The sequence below is a fragment of the Aquila chrysaetos genome, chromosome 6 (genome assembly GCF_900496995.4).
Source record: "Aquila chrysaetos chrysaetos chromosome 6, bAquChr1.4, whole genome shotgun sequence".
In the NCBI taxonomy this organism is placed as follows: Eukaryota; Metazoa; Chordata; class Aves; order Accipitriformes; family Accipitridae; genus Aquila; species Aquila chrysaetos.
Window position 1 is genome coordinate 51,901,817 of NC_044009.1, and position 17,588 is coordinate 51,919,404.

Consider the following 17,588-nt stretch of genomic DNA (forward strand, 5'->3'; position numbering starts at 1 on the left):
AGAATTTTGGGGGAGCCTGCCTTCTAGAACTGCTTTTGAGGAATGTGCTTTTTAAGCTCATATGTTTTTGTGGAAAGTTTGTCTAATTTTCAGCAGTCATTTAAAGTTTGCATATTAACTTTTAATGTTTTTATCACAGTTGACAAAAAATGAAAGCCCTTAATGTTTTCTTTTATGCTCCATAAGCACAAAATGGGTCATTAGTCACTTCACTTTTTCTAATATACTAGGACATGTGTGCTTTATAACACAATACTTTACTGATATGTTAGGCTAACTATGTGGTGAGTGGCATTTTTGCTCTTTAATTTCTTCAGTGTCGTATTTTAGCTTTCTAAGGAAAGAAACGGTTCTATACTAGGTAATGAATTGTGTATTAAAAATTTAAAGTTATGTCAATTATAACATGTTTAACCTGTGAATATTACTTGTTTTCCCTTCTGCTCCTTGAAGTCGCTTGACTGGTGAGGAAAGCAAAGAATTCGTTGCAGATGTCAGAAGACACTTTCCTCAACTTTGCAAAGTGTTTAAGGTATGTCTTTTTCCATTCGGTTTTCTACACTTCAGTGAACAAAGATACATTTAGGTGGTCAAGGTCAGTGGCCGTTGTAAGACTCGAACTTGACTTCATTTAGTAAGAATCCAAGCTAATGACGTAGCAGTAAGGGGTTGTTGGCAAAATATATCTTCCATATTATTAGAAGTTACTACAGAAAAAATAAAACACAGGGTCTTGGATCTGTTCAGGCAGTGTGATGGAGTCAAATCTAATCTTCCAGCCAGAAAGGATACTGTGTTCTGTCTGCCTTTAGATGGACTTTGGGGATGTAGAATATGTGGTAAATGTAAAATTTTTTTGAAGATTAATGTAAAGACTCTTCTTGGCCATCTTTTTTTCCCTACTGTTTTAGATGTTTAAAAACAATTGGAGAGTCAGGTGATAGTACATAACAAGCGAAGAAGTAGAACTTTGGATGTTTAGAACTTCAGTAAGGATGTCTAAATTTCAGAGAACAAAAATGTCTTCAGAACCTCAAATGGTTTTATTGATTTGGAGTGTATGTAATCAGGAAGAGTATCCTATAATGGTGCATTTTTCATCAAGTGTTTGCTTTTGACAGCTCTCTTTTCATTGAGCAGAAGTGTTGGTATTGAGACAATACTTCACAGCTACTTCTGTAAACTGAGACTTTATGTGCATTGCTTTTTTTCAGGCACACATTTCTAGTCAAAATACAGAGCTAAGTAATGCAGCATTACAGGCGTTAGGATTCTGCGTTTTCAATTCAAATACTACATCTGAATTACCCGGTAAGCAAGCAAACTTCAGTGTGGATGCTGGTAGTGTGTGTATGTGTGTTTGTGTGTCTATATATATATATCTATATCTCGGAGTTCTTTCTTCATGTCCTTATTACCATATACTTTAATTTTGACAAAGTTTACAGTTCCCAAGTGGTGCAGTGGTTTTGTCTCTAGTATGAGCAGTGTGATCAGTTCACTAATTCCATCTTGTACAAAAAAACTGTAAATTTTTTTTCATGCTGTTATGCTAATACCGTTTTACTAACTTCTAGTTTCATTAAATGCTGCGGTAGCAGTTAGGTACTGTAATTAGTTTTGTGGAATTAGTAATCAAAAAAAATGTCCAGGTGGAAAAAGAATGAACAGGGTTTTTTTTGTTTGTAGAATTTGGGTATGCATTGTAGTGTTTTCCAGCCTTTACCTGGTGATTTCTAGTTGTTACACTAAATCATAGGATGGTTTGGGTTGGAAGGGACCTTTAAAGCTGTTGTGGTTTAACCCCAGCTGGCAACTCAGTCCCACACAGCTGCTTGCTCACCCTCCCAGTGGGATGGGGAGAGAATCTGAAGGGTAAAAGTGAGGAAACTTGGGGGCTGAGATAAAGACAGTTTAATAGGGAAAGCAAAAGCTGCACACACAAGCAAAGCAAAACAAGGAATTCATTCCCCACTTCCCATCGGCAGGCAGGTGTTCAGCCATCTCCAGGAAAGCAGGGCTGCATCATGTCTAACGGTGACTTGGGAAGACAAACGCCATCACTCCCAACGTCCCACCGTTCCTCCTCCTTCCCCCAGCTTTATGTGCTGAGCATGACGTCCTATGGTCTGGAATATCCTTTGGGTCAGTCGGGGTCAGCTGTCCTGGCTGTGTCCCCTCCCAACTCGCTGCTGGGGTGGGGTGAGAAGCAGAACAGCCCTTGGCTCTGTGTAAGCACTGCTCAGCAGTAAGGAAAACATCTCTGCGTTATCAACACTGTTTTCAGCACAAATCCAAAACATAGCCCCATACTAGCTACTGTGAAGAAAATTACCTCTATCCCAGCCAAAACCAGTGCAAAAGGTCATCTAGTCCAACCCCAAATATTTTGCTGGTAAATATTTCAACTTAAACTAATTTAAAGTAATTCAAAATCTTATGGCCTACATTCCTAGGAATCCCTTTAATGAAAGGTTTTGCTGCTGAGAACTTGAGGCTATGCGTCAAGGTAAAAACACTGGATTTTGTTAATACGGGAGAGCTAATGTCCAAGTTGGCTGGTCCTCGGGAGGTACCTGTTCCACATTCCAGGGGTCAGGCATATCCAGTTGCAGTAACGTGATCAGAAGCTGCTCAGTGTCAGCTGTCTGTGTGTGTGTCAGATGGACAGGTTGTGTGGTGGTGGAAGGTGGTTAGGCTAAGGTTGCCTTTCGTAGGCACACAAGGAAATACATCGTGATTTGGCTCTTGCATGGTGCCTTGATGGTGCAGGAGTCTATAGTGACTCTTCAGATCGTAATAACAAATGGCTTGCTGTCAATTATTCTTTCTTCTGAGGAGGAGGAGTGTTAAATACTCTTGGACAAGTGTTCTGGAATGACCTTTATTAGAGAGAAACTTGACCTCAGGCAAGACAGAACAAAATCATATGGGGGGATGTGCAGAGAGCACTTTTTCATGTGACTGCCATTCTGTTTATTGAAATTGCTTCTTTCAGTTCTTCTACTCAATTTTTCAGTGTGTCCTGCTTTCCTATTCTGCAGAATTTAGCCAGATTTCCTATGAGAATGAGGCATCTGTAATAATGTCTATGTGGTCCCCTTCCTTTCCCCCATAACTTTTTAACCAGTTGATAAATTACAGTCAATTTTGTTAGAGAATGTCAGGTTTCAGAAGTAATTAAGTCCTGAAAACAGTGGAGAGTTAGGGAGAGCAGACAAAAACCATATGTACTCTTGATTGAGGAAAGGACTGTATGTGTGTTTATGTTTCTCTGATAGTGAGATCATTTACCCACAAAGCCCAAATTTACAAGGAATCAGGCATCATTAGTTTGGTATTTTAAAGGAATACATGATTTCTCCATCTATGTTCCTGGTTGCGTTTAAGTCCTGTGTTACCCCTATTCTTTTTTGTGTAATAAGCTTGCTGTTACCTCAGTTACAGCTCTACTGCCCTCTTTAATAATAAAGCCTCTTGTAGGCTCTAAAATGAATTTATGCAGGTCAGTATAGCAGTGAAATTGACCAGACAAAGTGCTGCTAAATTCACTTGAAATTCAAGAAGTTTTGAATAATTAAATATTTAATCTTTAGTGTTTTTAGGTAAAATAGTCTTCTAGTTTTATGGGTTTGTGGTTTCTTTTAGAGGTAATATAGATGTACTACATAAATAGTATCTGTATATTAATATATGTTGAGCTTTTTTGCTAGTTTATTTTGAGAGAAATTTCCAAAAATTGCCAAAAAATAATGTTTAAGACATTAAATCATGTCCATTGGGACTTCTAGTTGAATGGATCTTTAGTAATGTTAACTGAGCAAGATGACCCGAAACTTGGGAAGAAGCTGATTGGAATTGCATGAACAGAATTTGAGTGCTGTGCATTCTGCTTTCAGCAACTGAAATACACGACTTGCTTTCAATGGTGAACAGTGTTGCTGTAAAAACTTCAGACAAAAACACTCGCACTCGGGCACTCTGGGTGATCTCTAAGCAGGCGTTTCCTTCTGAAATTGTTAAAAAAGAGGTAAGTTTCTTCACTTTTTTTTGTGTGTGGTCTGATTTCCTAGGGAGATGAGGCTTGTGCAATCTCTTGGTCACTCTCCACTCAGTAGCTTTTGAATCTGAAGGTTGTTTTCCAATTCTTGGAAAAATCGTAAGGGCAGCTACAGAGGGAAAAGAGCCAACAAATTATTGCTTCTCGAGGAAGAAGCTGCAATGTGAGCAATTCTGTTAGACACCAGTGAAGCAGCATAGGGGAGAAATGTTGTGACTATTCCAGTTTGGTTGGAGTGATTCTTTAAGCAGTCCAAACCACTCTGTTTTGTGACAAGCTCTAACCTTAAAACTAGACCGAGCATAATCCAAACACAGGGCACAGTCCTGGGAAACAAAACTTCATCATTCCAGCTTCTCATGGGGAAATACTTGTATTTAGGTGCTCGCTCTAATGTTATCTTATATCCTCAGGTGTCCAATATTATTTCTGCCCTGGAAACGATACTTACTAAAGGAGATGTACAGTCTATGGTGGTTGAATACGAAGCACTAAATGTTATTATACGGTACGTTCACTGCAATATTAAATTGTTAAAATAGATGCTTAGTTTTGGGAGGAAACTATTGAAACAAAATCTTAGTGGCACTAAGTATTCTAAAGAAAGTTTTTTTGAATGCTCTTTGAATTGTTCAATATGTTCAAGGCTGTCTTCCCGCAGTGTTTTGTATTACAGTCAGTAGAACAGAGTGAAATTGTGTGAACTACTATCTCTGTTTCTGTCTCTTTGCCAGTGGTTCTCCTGAACCGGTTCGCTTGAAAAATACTCCTTTCATGATAATCCAGCAATTGATTCTGACACAGAAAGTAGTCAATATTCAAATAAACTTTCATTGCTTTCATTTTCAATGGCTTATTAGGAATTATTTCCAAAGTCTCGTTTGCCTTCACAAGTCCTTCTTATGTCCTAGCTTTCATTTTCAGAACATACCTGATTGAGAAATTCTCAGCTGTTATATGGGGTTTTATTAAAAAATGTCTCTGTGCTGCTTTACAAATTTTACTGCAATGTTTCTCATGACACTGCTGAGGGTACTGTTTAATTCCAAAGGCAACTTTTTAGGACCAATACCAAGAATGTGTTGGTTTGGTCAGCAGTGCTAGAATAGTAAAATTTTATCTTTACTTAGTATTAATTTAATTTCTTTATTAGTAAATATGTTGAGCTTATATCTTTACTATTATTTAAGTATTCTCTAAACTTCTTGCATCTGGTTTGAACTGCAAATCCATTTTAAAGTGAAATAGTTAAAGCAGTAATTATCTGCTTATTTTATCTCTATTCTAGTACACCCATTTTCTGTAGCAGAGAAGTTGGATATTATCATTTAGTTAGTATTTAGCAACTTCTTGCCTTTGGCTAATTGTACACTAATGCCTCTTTTGCAAATATGAGATTCAGTAGACAGTTGTTTCTGGAAAATTAAGCGTTTTATTAAATGCTTTCTTTTAGTTATTTTATATGTGTGTGTATATAAATATAAAAAATAATTCTATATGTGTTTATTAAAAAGAATGTAGTTCTCCTTAAGAGCAAGAATTGTACCTGCAAATAATCTTTAAACAGATACTGGGTCTCAGGCTGATTGACAGTAGTGGTAAGACAATGCTCTTGTGCAGAAGTTAGGCTGCTGACAAATGTAATGGGAAACCGTTCTCTTAAGCAGTGCTTGTCCTCTGGCTTTCATAAAATATTTGAAACGCAGCAGTTTTCCTTAGTACAGCAAACCCTTTTCTAAGCTGTAGTGTTGGGGATTTGACATACCCGTGGCAAAGAGGACACTAGCAAAATTCCATCACTTAGAGACAACCTGGTTCCTACAGGCCAGTTTGAATGTATGCTGGGTACTCCCACTTCTGAAAGTCTCATTGGCTTCTATATGGAATGGTTGTAAGCATATGGAATTGCTTATCATACTGTGCTCTTAACAGCTCAGCAATAGAGGGATAAGATAAGAAGACTTGACCAGGCTAATGTACATTGAGTCTGTGCAAACCTGTGCTGCTTCAGGGTTTGGGGTTTTTTTCAAAATCAGGCATACATTGTTTTCAGCACATGTGGCCTGCTGGAGCTGGTCTGGACTGCTGAGAACACACAAGGGGTGGTTAATATGCAAACTTTGTACTTGGGCACTGATAAGGAAGTATGGTGTGTTTCCTTCAGGCTCTCAGTTCAGCACTTTCGATCAAAAAGTTGTGATAGAATAGAAAGGACAACTGTAAATGTCAGTCTGCTCTGCTTTTGCAGAGGTTTATCTGAAATGACACTTCAGCATTGCGGTTTTAAGTGAACTGTCAAAATACAATTGTTTAGAAAAATAAAAAAAAATGAAATTGTTTAGAATGGTTTCCTGTAAATCACATGTTGAATTAGAGCATTTATTGATGATACCAAGATTATCTTTGAGTGTTTGAGCAGTATCTCTGTTGGAGATTTGTAATAGCTATATTTGTTTTTTGGATCTAGCTTAATGGAGCAAGCTCCAGCCCAGATGGGAGAAGAGGCTGTGAGGTGGGCAAAACTGATCATTCCTCTGGTCGTCCATTCAGCTCATAAGGTGCAGTTACGAGGTGCCACTGCCCTGGAGATGGGCATGCCACTGCTGCTCCAGAAACAGCAGGAGGTAGCGGCTGTCACTGAGCACCTAATGACCACAGTAAGTGGAAACGCTGTGCCTTTTTTCTAGAGATGGCAGGAATCTTAATCGGGGTTGTTGGTTGGTTGGGGGTCTTTTAATTTTATTTATAGTCTAGGTAGCGCAGGAAAAAGCTACTGTGCGTTGACACCAAGTTCTTGATGACAGCAGTTTTGACAGAAATTAATATAACAGCAGTGTAAATATAGGACCACCGTAAAAAAACAAAACAATTACATTTCTGACAAGAATCATTGATCAGGAAAATAATTTGCCTTTTTAAAATGACCTTCAAGCACCTGTCTTGATAGCATTAACTCATAGATGTCATTAAACTTTTATTTTCTCTTAAAGAGAATTTGCTTACCGAACTAGAATCAGCAGAACTTGGTGCGGCAGTAACTCACATCATCTAGCTTAGCTTCCTACTCAAAACAGGCCTAGCTTCAAAGTTAAGGCCAGATTGCTCAGAGCCTTGTCCAGTTGAGGTCCGAATATGTTAAGGGATGGAAATTCTACAGCCTGTCTGGGCAGTTTGTTCCAGTGCTGAACCACCCTCATGGTAAAAAATAGGATTTGCCTTGTTGAAACTTGTGTCTGTTGCCTCCACTCCTTTCTTTCAGTACTTCTCAGAAGCATCTGGCTTCTTCCTTATAATCAAGCTATACATAGTAGAAGACTACAATTATATTCCATCCCACCCCAAGCTAAACAAGCCCTGGCTCTTCTGTCATGAACTCTGTCCCGTAACCATCTTAGTGGTGACCCTCTGCTGAATTCACTCCAGTTTGCCAGTAGCTCTGGTACTTTGGTGCCCACAGTTTGGTATAGTGTTCCAGAGATTATTTGATGAGTACCAAGTAGAGGGGTCAGTTCTCTGGACTTGTTTCTTGTGTTTTTGCTAGTGCAGTCCAGTATGCAGAAGCGCATTCCTGATTTAACATTTACATTTTTGTCCCCCACTTCTTTTTCTGCAGAGGTGTTACATAGCCTGTGAGTCCTTAGTGGGTACCAGTACATGGAGTTCATCTATCCCAGGTGTAGGACTTTGCCTTTGAATTCTGTGAGGTTTCTGTCAGTCCATTTTTCGAGCTTGTAAAGATCCTTGTGAATGGTACCCCTGTCCTCCAGCATATCTACTGATGCTTCCCCCCCCGCCGTCGATTGTGTTAAATCGTATCAGCCCTTGTTGACCCTTTGTGAATTGCACACTTAACCTGGGCTCTGAACTGGTAACCACCAACCTTTGAGCCTAACAGTCCAGCCACACACCGTGTAATCTAACTAGTTTGTATCTCCCCAGTTGGGCTACAAGGACACTAGAGGAGACTGTGTCAAAAGCCTTGCTAAAGTTGGAGTGGAGAACATCTGCTACACTCCCTGCATCTGCAAAACCAGGCATTTCCTCATAGAAGTCAGTCAGATTGGAAAATCAGGTTTTGCCCACAGTAAAACTATGCCGGCTGTTTGTAAGGACCTTCTTGTTCTTCTGTGTGCCTAGAAATGGCTTCCACAGGAATTTGCTCCATAATTTTTCCAGGCACAGGAGTGAGATTGGCTAGCTTGTAATTCCCCAGATCCTCTCTTTTGTGGTTTGGTTTTTTTTTGGTTTTTGGGGGTTTTTTTGGAAGGTTGCATAAAATTTGTCTTGCCCTACTCCATCATTGGGGATCTCTACTGGTTGCAGCGACCTCTCCAGAAATAATAGTGTGGCCTTGTTGTGTCATTGGCCTTTTCCTTCAACACCTTTGGATATACCTTGTAGAGTTTGATGGATTTGTGTATGTCAAGTTTATTTAAGTAGTCCCCAACTCAGTTCTTCTCTACCATGGGTAGTACCTGTGTGCCCAGCAGCAAAGGTAATGGGAGACGGATGTTGGAGGCCTGAGGGTAAAGATGGAGGCAAGAAAGGCATTGAGTACCTCAGCATTTTCTATGTCCCTTAAAAAATTCCCCACCCTATTCAGCAACGGCTCCCTTGGTCTTTTTGATGAAGCTTTTCATGTTCCCTTTCACTTCCAGAACTGTAGGCTTATCTATTTTGCCTTATTCACTGCTGAATTTAAGTACGTTAACAAAAAAACCCAAACAAACAAGGTGGTTTTTAGGGTTACAGTGTGTTTTGACTTGAGAGTTAGACTACAAATATTTAAGGAAATGGATTTTGATTTTTTTGGTTGTGCGTATCAGAATAGTTGAAGTTTATGGTTGGTTTCAATTATGGTAGCAATGTTCGACTGATGTATTAGCAAATGCTATGCGGTACAGCATGAAATCCTTCTGATCTAGAAATAGCATAGTTCCAGGTTGGTTGTTTCTCCAGACATTGGTATGAGTATTTAGTTTTTAGAATACTTTGAATATATTTCTTGTAGAAATTATGTTTCTTTCTGTCTGCAGAAAATAATTTCAGAACTTCAGAAATTGTTTTCTACAAAAAATGAGACTTACGTGTTAAAATTATGGCCGCTGTTTGTCAAATTACTTGGAAAGGTAAGCAGAAAAGCACCAAGTTTTACAGTCATGAGTCTTGAAGAAATTTTTGACAACATAAATATCTTTATTCTGAACTTCTTTATCTTCAGACTCTGCATCGTAGTGGCAGTTTTATCAACTCATTGCTGCAGCTGGAGGAACTTGGATTTCGTAGTGGCTCACCAGTGGTAAAGAAAATAGCCTTCATTGCATGGAAGAGTCTAATAGATAATTTTGCTCTAAATCCAGGTAGATTAAAAAAAGTTAACCTGAATTGTTTTGACTACTGTCACTTTACATAACTGGAAGAGAATATTCTGTCTAATGGTGGTTAATACTATGTTACATACCACTGGATATACACATAGTATATCTGTGGTATATACGTAGTGGTGTATATATATACATAGTGGTATATACTGTGTGTATATACATAAATAAAATTCAAGTTGTTTTGTTTGTTTCTTTGTTTTAAGGAAAAGTGACAGTTTGATCAGTAGTTCTATCTTAACTTTTCTGCTAGGAGAAATAAATAGAATAAAATAAACAAACTTTTGTTCTATAATGCTTTAATTGATCCAAACAGCAATGAAATAGAGAGTAAAACATTTTGTAGGTCTTATTTTGGACTGCGTGGATTAATTGGGGAATAGCAATGCTTCAGGATTCTAGAGGTGTTAAAAAAAAGTTGATTTAAAGGTATAAGTGAGACCTGAACAAGCCTTTTAAGTCTACCCTGTGTCAAAAGACACTTTATTTTTTACCTTGATTGTGCTTCTCCTTACTCTGTGTCCTGAAGAGAAAGCTAAATGTGGACATTTCTTAGTTTAGCTGAATTTAACTTAAATTGTCATTTTAATTTGTTTCCTATCTGGTCATTTGTTCTGATCATTGTTTCCTGTAAATTAACTAGTCATTTGTTCTGACCATTGTTTCCCGTAAATTACTAACAAAGGATTTGATTCTTTTGGAAGATAAAATCCGTGGCACGACTGGCCTTCATTGTGCGTGTTCCAGTATGGCTAATAAGGATTGCATACTGCAAAAGCAGTCTCTGTCAGCAGTTTCTTATGAATTGCAGGTGGACAGGTTCTGATGCTGCTGGGCTGGCTAAAAGTTTTTCTTTTCTTTGAACACTTGCATAGGCTTGTGCAAACTTCTGTCCAGACATGCTATGCTAGTTCTGCTTCAGTGGTAGATGATCATTTGCAGCCTCAGCATGCTGTATTTCAGATCATTCATTCTCATCCAGGGGTAATGCACATGTGTTAAGTGTTTGGTTTTTCTTCTACTGTGGCAGATAGGAGTCTCTTAACATAGCGAGCAAGAGTGAATTTCCTTCTGTTTATGTTGATATTCAGTAGATTTCATTTCGGTCTTGGTATTGGAATGAAATACTTGCTATTTCCAGGGTTGCTCTAGACAATAGAGCAGTAAAATAGTCTGAAAGGTTGGTGCATTTACTATGTGTTTTAGTTTTGCAAATTGTCATTAATTGAATTTTAAACTAAAATATATTAGGAAAAAACCTAATAGTTTAAAAATTTTCCTTTTTTGTTGTTATGTGATTTAATTATTTGTGTTGCTTAAAAATATGCTTTTTTGGTCTTCAAGATATATTGTGCAGTGCTAAAAGGCTGAAATTGCTAATGCAGCCACTGAGCTCGATCCATGTGAGAACAGAGGCTTTGGCACTGACAAAACTGGAGGTCTGGTGGTATTTACTCATGAGGCTGGGACCTCAGCTGCCTGCAAACTTTGAACAGGTAACGGAACTGAAAATAGTCATAGCTTGATCACTTAGCCTATGTTGAGTGTGTGAAGTTAAGTCCCCTCTTTGTTACCATAACTAATTCTGTACCTGCTTTGTCCTTCTCTAGTTTATTATTAAAATAAGACTGTCTTAAGGAACCAAATACGATGTGTGCTGTGCATGCGTTCTACATAGCAGGAGTGCTTGGGACTATACGTCCAATCTTTTTAAAGTTCCAAAAGATTTGAGAGCTTATCTGCATGTCATGTGAGCATCTCGGTGAAGATCTCCAGCAAGTGAATGCACAGCAATAGTAAACGTAAGCACGTTATGTAAGGACTGCTTTGTCCTTTCGCTGTGCAAGTGTATGCTTTGGAAAGTCTGCCATAGGAAAACATACTGAAAAGATCACAAAATATTTAGAAAGATGCATAGAGAGGAAAAATGATGGAGGTGTTTCATTACTACTCACATTATAACGGGAGTGAACGTAATATTTCTATCAGGTTTCTAAATTTCATTAAATTAAACTTCAGGGTGGGAGTAAAGAAAAAAATTACCTTTTTAGATACAGTATAGTTGGATGATTCTAACATAAGTTGTTTAACTTAGCCGTTTCTAATTCATGTATATGCATGTTTTATACAGCATCCTAAAAATATTGTTATAAGTACCTGGAAACTCTGAAACACTGATGCTGTGAACAACAGTACAGTCTATGTGATATTTGAAACATGGTTCTTTGTGGCTTATGGCTTGTATGTGTCATGCCTATTTTCACTGAGGTTTGTTATCTTTGCAGGTTTGTGTACCATTAATCCAAAGTACTCTAAGTCCAGATTCTTCTGCTGCATTGCAAGGAACTCCCTTACGTGTACCAGCCAACCAAAGTTTAGCCTCGGCAACCCCTGCACAGAAGTCAGGTATTAAACCACAAGCCTGGTTCCAACTATATTCTAGATACAGAAAGTAATTTATTTAACATGTTTATGCTTTTTCATTTGCAATATATTATTATTAAAACCAGTAATTTTTCTGCATGTTCATTGGAGAGATCAGAGGTCGTGATTTATATTCATAGAATCCTAGAATGGTTTGGGTTGGAAGGGACCTTATAGCTCATCTAGTTCCAACCCCCCTGCCATGGGCAGGGACACCTTCCACTAGACCAGGTTGCTCAAAGCCCCATCCAACCTGGCCTTGAACACTGCCAGGGATGGGGCATCCACAGCCTCGCTGGGCAACCTGTTCCAGTGCCTCACCGCCCTCACAGTGAAGAATTTCTTCGTTACAGCCAACCTAAATCTACCCTCTTTCAGTTCAAAGCCATTACCCCTTGTCCTCTCACTACCTGCCCTTGTAAAAAGTCCCTCTCTGGCTTTCATTTACATTGGATAAAATTAGGCTGTTGTAGTCAGTATTTCAAGTTTACAAAATTGCACTAATCAAATTGTGTTGAGGACCAGTTTTAATGTTGTTGTGGTTTAACCCCAGCCAGCAACTAAACACCGCACAGCCACTTGCTCGCTCCCTTCCCCCCCGTAGCGGGATGGGGGAGACAATCGGGGAAAAAAAAAAAAAAAGGAAAACTTGTGGGTTGAGTTAGGACAGAAAAGGAAGAAAATAATGATAATGGTAATAACAATAATAGAATAAGAATATACAAAACAAGTGATGTACAACGCAGTTGCTCACCACTTGCTGACCAATGCCAAGTTAGTTCCCGAGCAGTGATCCTCCCAGGCCAACTCCCCCCAGTTTATATACTGGGCATGATGTCACATGGTATGGAATGTCCCTTTGGCCGGTCTGGGTCAGCTGCCCGGGCTGTGTCCCCTCCCAACTTCTTGTGCCCCTCCAGCCTTCTTGCTGGCTGGGCATGAGAAGCTGAAAAATCCTTGACTTAGCATGAACACTGCTGAGCAACAACTGAAAACATCAGTGTGTTATCAACATTCTTCTCGTACTGAATCTGAAACACAGCACCGTGCCAGCTACTAGGAAGAAAACTTACTCTCCCAGCCAAAACCAGGACAAATGTCCTGAATTGTGTCCTGTTTTGCAAGGGAGCTTTGGTTTTAAACTTGGTTTTTCATGTTTTCATGAACAGTGTGCTATTTATATATGCCATTTTCATTTCTATAGCATTTTTGTTGTCAAAATAAAGTTTGGCATCTGAGGGTTTGCAGTATTTGGAAAGTATAAAACATACTTTCAAAATACATGGTTATGACTGTGATGTTAAACCCTACTGAATAGGAGTGCGTGCTAGGTATCTGGCTGACTGCTAGCGGTCCCTTTTAGCCAACTCTATTCTGTGATTTGTTCTTTTCCTGTTAACTTTGGGATTTTGATCTATTGGATCTTTCCTTTCACTTGATTGCAGGTGACGTGAGACAATGTAATTTTTCTCCTCTCACTTAGGTCCTTACCCGTTTGCAAGTCCAGTCACACCAAGGCTCAACTTGAATTCTAGTACAGCAGGAGTGGTGATGATTCCTTCCATTCAGCTTTTGGGAATTGAAATGCTGCTTCACTTCTTGATGGGATCAGAAGTTTTAGAGTTTGCTAAGCAAAACAAACTCGTACTTAGTTTAGGTATACGAGTTATATTTTTTTTTTTAAGTACTTTCACATAATCTGAAATTGCAAATTTTGTTGGATTTAAAGATGTCTACTAGAATGAAACGCTTTAAACATTTAAAACTGTTAGTTGACATCGTTAATATTAGAAGTTGTTTTTATATTAAATGGTGTACATACACATAGGTACTTGATTATTTTTAAGCCTTATCTTACCGGTAGACTGCAAAATAACAGATTTACAGAAAATGTTTTTTTGTTCTCCTAGAGCCTCTCCAGTACCCACTGATCAGTAGCCCTTCTTTTTTTTGTAAGCATGCCAGTACGCTTATAAACGCAGTTCAGGATGGCTTTATTGCAATTGGAAAAGAAATTCCTGGTAAGAATTTAGTGGTGAAATTTGATTTCTTTTCTGGAAAACTAAGTGGGTGAGGGAAGCATAAGAAGAAATAACCCCTTTCTGTAATAGTCCAGTGTTACATTAAATAGAACTGGTCTGACTTGGTTTGAAAGCTTAGTCAGTTTTGGCTTATGTCAAAGTCTGTTTAACACAGTTTGTATTTTAACTGCAATTTTGTTTAATATTTTTATTACAAACTGAATAAAAATATTGTGCTATTTTGTAGATTGTATGCTGAATGTTATATGGAAGGACATAAATGGATACGTAAAAACAGCTATTGAATCGGGTAAAAAGTGTATTTTTTGGGTTTTTTTTTTTTTTTTTGTCATTGCTGACCAGTTAGAGGTTTTTTTAAGACTAGACCTTAAGGTAGTATTTGCTTCATTGCTGGTAAAGCTTGGTTTTAGCCATCATCAGTAGTTCTTTTTGAAGCAACAACTGATATTTTTCATGATGCCTACATCTTTGCGTGACAAATACAAAATCATACTGATCTGATCCAGTAAGGCTTATTAGGGAAGGCACAGTAGTGTGTGGCTGCAGGTGTACTGCATGTAGTGGTAAGAAAGACATTAAAGTACTTTAACTGCAGTTCTTGCTGAAGAAATGTTACCATTTCCAAAAAAGTAACCCCACCCCAAGTCTTTGGTACTGAGAAGTTGAGACATTCACTGTGTTACTCAAATTAGTGTAAAGTTATGTGACTACAGCTACCTTTTTTTTTCTTTAATTAAATTTTAGTTCATAGTAAAGTATAGTGTCTTTACTGATGTATGGAAGTTGTTTCCTGTTTTAAAAAGTGTTCATTACTCTGTCAAGGCTTTGAAGGTCCAGAATATTCTTAATAATGAAATCTCTTATATTGAAAGATCTAACTGAAAACTTAAGAGAAATTAAGTGCATTGCTTGGATGAATGCAAAATTTCACAACTGTTTTTTTTAGTGTGTCAAAGTTCAGGTTGTTAACGATACGAAGGTGTTTCCACTTTACTAATAAAACTTAGGGTTTTTTTTATTTAAGTGTTGAAGTTTCAGTTACACTGTTCTTCAGAGCAGAGACTTGGTATCTGAATCTATTAAGTATTTGGAGTAGGTTTATAAATATACACAGAATTTTTTTGATCTTACAGTACTTGAATATAAACTTCTAAATGATAGTTGGAGTGACCATTACTTTGTTCTGCTCTAACTGTAAATATGCTTTATTCTAGGAAATAAGAAAGAAAAGCAAGGGTCAGAAGTACTTACTATGTTACTACAGGCCTTAAAAAACACTGTTAGATCAAATTGTCTTCCTGTGCAGAAAATACTGGTAAGTTGGGTGGGTTTGTCTGATTTTTAAATCTCTTTTCTTTTTGATGGTCTAGATTTGGATTAGTAGCAGCCTTTTGCATCCAACTTATCAGAATGGTCTCTTTAAGAGAGACAACTTTTTGGTGTAAACTGTAAGTTATGCAATTCTCATCAGATGGCATAGTGTTGCTTAAGGGTTTCTTTCTTTAAAAGAAAAGAATCTTTATCTTTCACGTTTATCAGCAATGTTCACAAAATTGGGTGCATGGTTCCCCTACCAGAACCTTCTGCTTCAAAGGACAGTTACTTTCATGATGGATTTTTTGTCATTTTACTAAAGGGAAGCAATTGTAACAATTTTGCTTTTATTTGTGGTGTGACTTAAAATATTCTAGCCCTTGGGGGAAAAAAATATTTACATACATTTTCTTCTTTTCTCCTACTTAGTCCCTCATTGATATTACTGTTAAGGAATTGCCTCCAAAAATACTGGGATCACCAGCTTATCAGGTTGCTGATATGGACCTTTTAAATGTAAGTCTGACTTCATTCCAGACTTTGTCTTCATGCTGAAAGGTATTAGGATGTCGTATCTGCACAAATGTACCAAGCTTTGTAAGTCGCAAGATCCAGGAAATGGTATTATTTCATGTTCCGGAATGCAGACTTCGTTTCCAGCCCTCACTGCTGATGAGTAATTTAACTGTCTATCACTAAAAAGGGGTACGCTGAAAGTACTGTAATAACGAAAGAGGATTTCTCATGTTGAGGTCATGATTCAAAATACAGGTTGTAGATACTTTGCAAGGAGACTGCATAGTCAAACTGCGTAGTACTACTTATTTACTGAAAACCGATGTTTTGCGGAACTGTTCTGAAGTCAATAGAGTGAAGTACTTAAAGGTAGAAAGCGTTACTCCTCAGGAAAAATTAAATGCATAGGAGCAAAGCAGAGAATGTCATGCTAGACAGCATTATTTCAGAGAAAGTTCAGAGGTAATAGTGAACTAAAGCCTGAACTTACTGGCTGTAGTCTCTGGCAGAAAAAGCAGTGATATTTGTTAGTAGTGAGAGCTACTCTGTTCTGCTGTGGTCCTAATGAGCCCTGACTGGAGTGCTGTACTGTGTTCTGTGTACTGCACTGGAAGGGAGAAACAGATGATAGCAGTCTAGAAAATAACCACAAAAAATAACCTGTGAGAAAAGGCTGAAATAACACCTTATTTGGTGGTTTGGGTTTTTTGTGTGTGTTTGTTTTTTGTTTGGAGTGGAGCAGACTGAGCGGGAGCATGCTACCAGTTAGATTTATTAAAAGTTCAAAAGGTTGTTTAGAGACTTTTAAAATTGGATGATGATTAGCTCTTCTACATCCACCAGTAGATAGAAGGCAGCTTGTTTATTTCGCAGCAGTGGAGATAGAGCTTTTTAGCCTAGGAAAGTAGCTAAACCTTTACCTTGTTAGCCAAGGAATGCATGGAATTCATTTGGAAGCTTTTAAAAGCAGACAAGTATCTGTGAGAGATGACCTAAGTGTAACAAGAGTAAGCGAATGCTTCAAGTCAAGTGAGTAGTATAAAACTTTCTCTACCAGAACTGGCTTAAGAGCTCAACTCTCAAACTTCCTCCCAGCTTCCCCCCCCCCCCCCCGCCCCAAAGTGTTTTATTTACATTTGGAGGCTTTTTCTGACTTAGGTACAAGAGTCAGAACTTTATTAGGCTGATTGAAGTTTTAATTGGCAGGTATTCAATGCATTTTGTTAAACACTTTAACATTAGCAAACCTGAAATGCTTAAGATAGATTTTAACAGAGGTTGTCCAAAAGATGCCATGCTGAAACCTTGAAATAAGCAAATTGCATATTGCTCCATCTTGTTCCAGGTGTCATAATATGCATTGATTTTGTTATGTACACCTACCTTACTGTGTTGCACATCATTTCAAGGCAGTGGTGACTAAGTACTATAAAACTTGCAACTTTTTAAACAGAAAAGTGTTTTGCTTCAACTATAGTATAATTGTTATTCTGCTGAAGCACCAGGATCTAGCAGAAGCTTAGATTTCCAGCTTTTCCTCTCACTTTTATTTTGAAGTGTTAGAATTGACAATTTTTGACAACTTTTAATAATTGCAGATTTCTTAGAGTTAAATGTAGGATATAGATACACATGAGGCAACCATTTCATTTGATCAGCGTATATGTTGTTTTGACCTCTTGAATTTCTCTTACAAGGGAACACCAGCTTTGTTCTTAATTCAGCTGCCTTTCCATAATAACCTCTTGGAATGCTGTGTAACAGATGAGAGGTATGTGGTGGTGTTTGTTTATAACGACCTTCCCATAGAAGACTTCACAGAAGTTTTTCCTAACTTCAGCTGAAAAAAGT

The 17,588-nt window shown here is 38.0% G+C and overlaps 1 protein-coding gene across 5 annotated transcripts in view; it reads left to right on the forward strand.

The window, feature by feature from the left end:
- RIF1 (replication timing regulatory factor 1) overlaps window positions 1–17,588 on the forward strand; it is a 37,079-nt gene that overhangs the window by 1,172 nt on the left and 18,319 nt on the right. For 2 of the 5 annotated variants that reach the window (XM_030019086.2, XM_030019087.2), the window contains exons 2-16: window positions 454–532; window positions 1,215–1,311; window positions 3,900–4,030; window positions 4,474–4,568; window positions 6,528–6,717; window positions 9,097–9,189; window positions 9,282–9,420; window positions 10,786–10,937; window positions 11,727–11,847; window positions 13,349–13,522; window positions 13,776–13,886; window positions 14,134–14,196; window positions 15,122–15,222; window positions 15,651–15,737; window positions 17,435–17,508. In XM_030019086.2, coding sequence (XP_029874946.1) covers window positions 454–532; window positions 1,215–1,311; window positions 3,900–4,030; window positions 4,474–4,568; window positions 6,528–6,717; window positions 9,097–9,189; window positions 9,282–9,420; window positions 10,786–10,937; window positions 11,727–11,847; window positions 13,349–13,522; window positions 13,776–13,886; window positions 14,134–14,196; window positions 15,122–15,222; window positions 15,651–15,737; window positions 17,435–17,508 — 1,707 coding nt within the window. Of the gene's footprint in view, window positions 1–453; window positions 533–1,214; window positions 1,312–3,899; window positions 4,031–4,473; window positions 4,569–6,527; window positions 6,718–9,096; window positions 9,190–9,281; window positions 9,421–10,785; window positions 10,938–11,152; window positions 11,244–11,726; window positions 11,848–13,348; window positions 13,523–13,775; window positions 13,887–14,133; window positions 14,197–15,121; window positions 15,223–15,650; window positions 15,738–17,434; window positions 17,509–17,588 lie in introns of those variants that run through there. The other 3 variants (XM_041124651.1, XM_041124652.1, XM_041124653.1) reach the window with 3 other exon arrangements.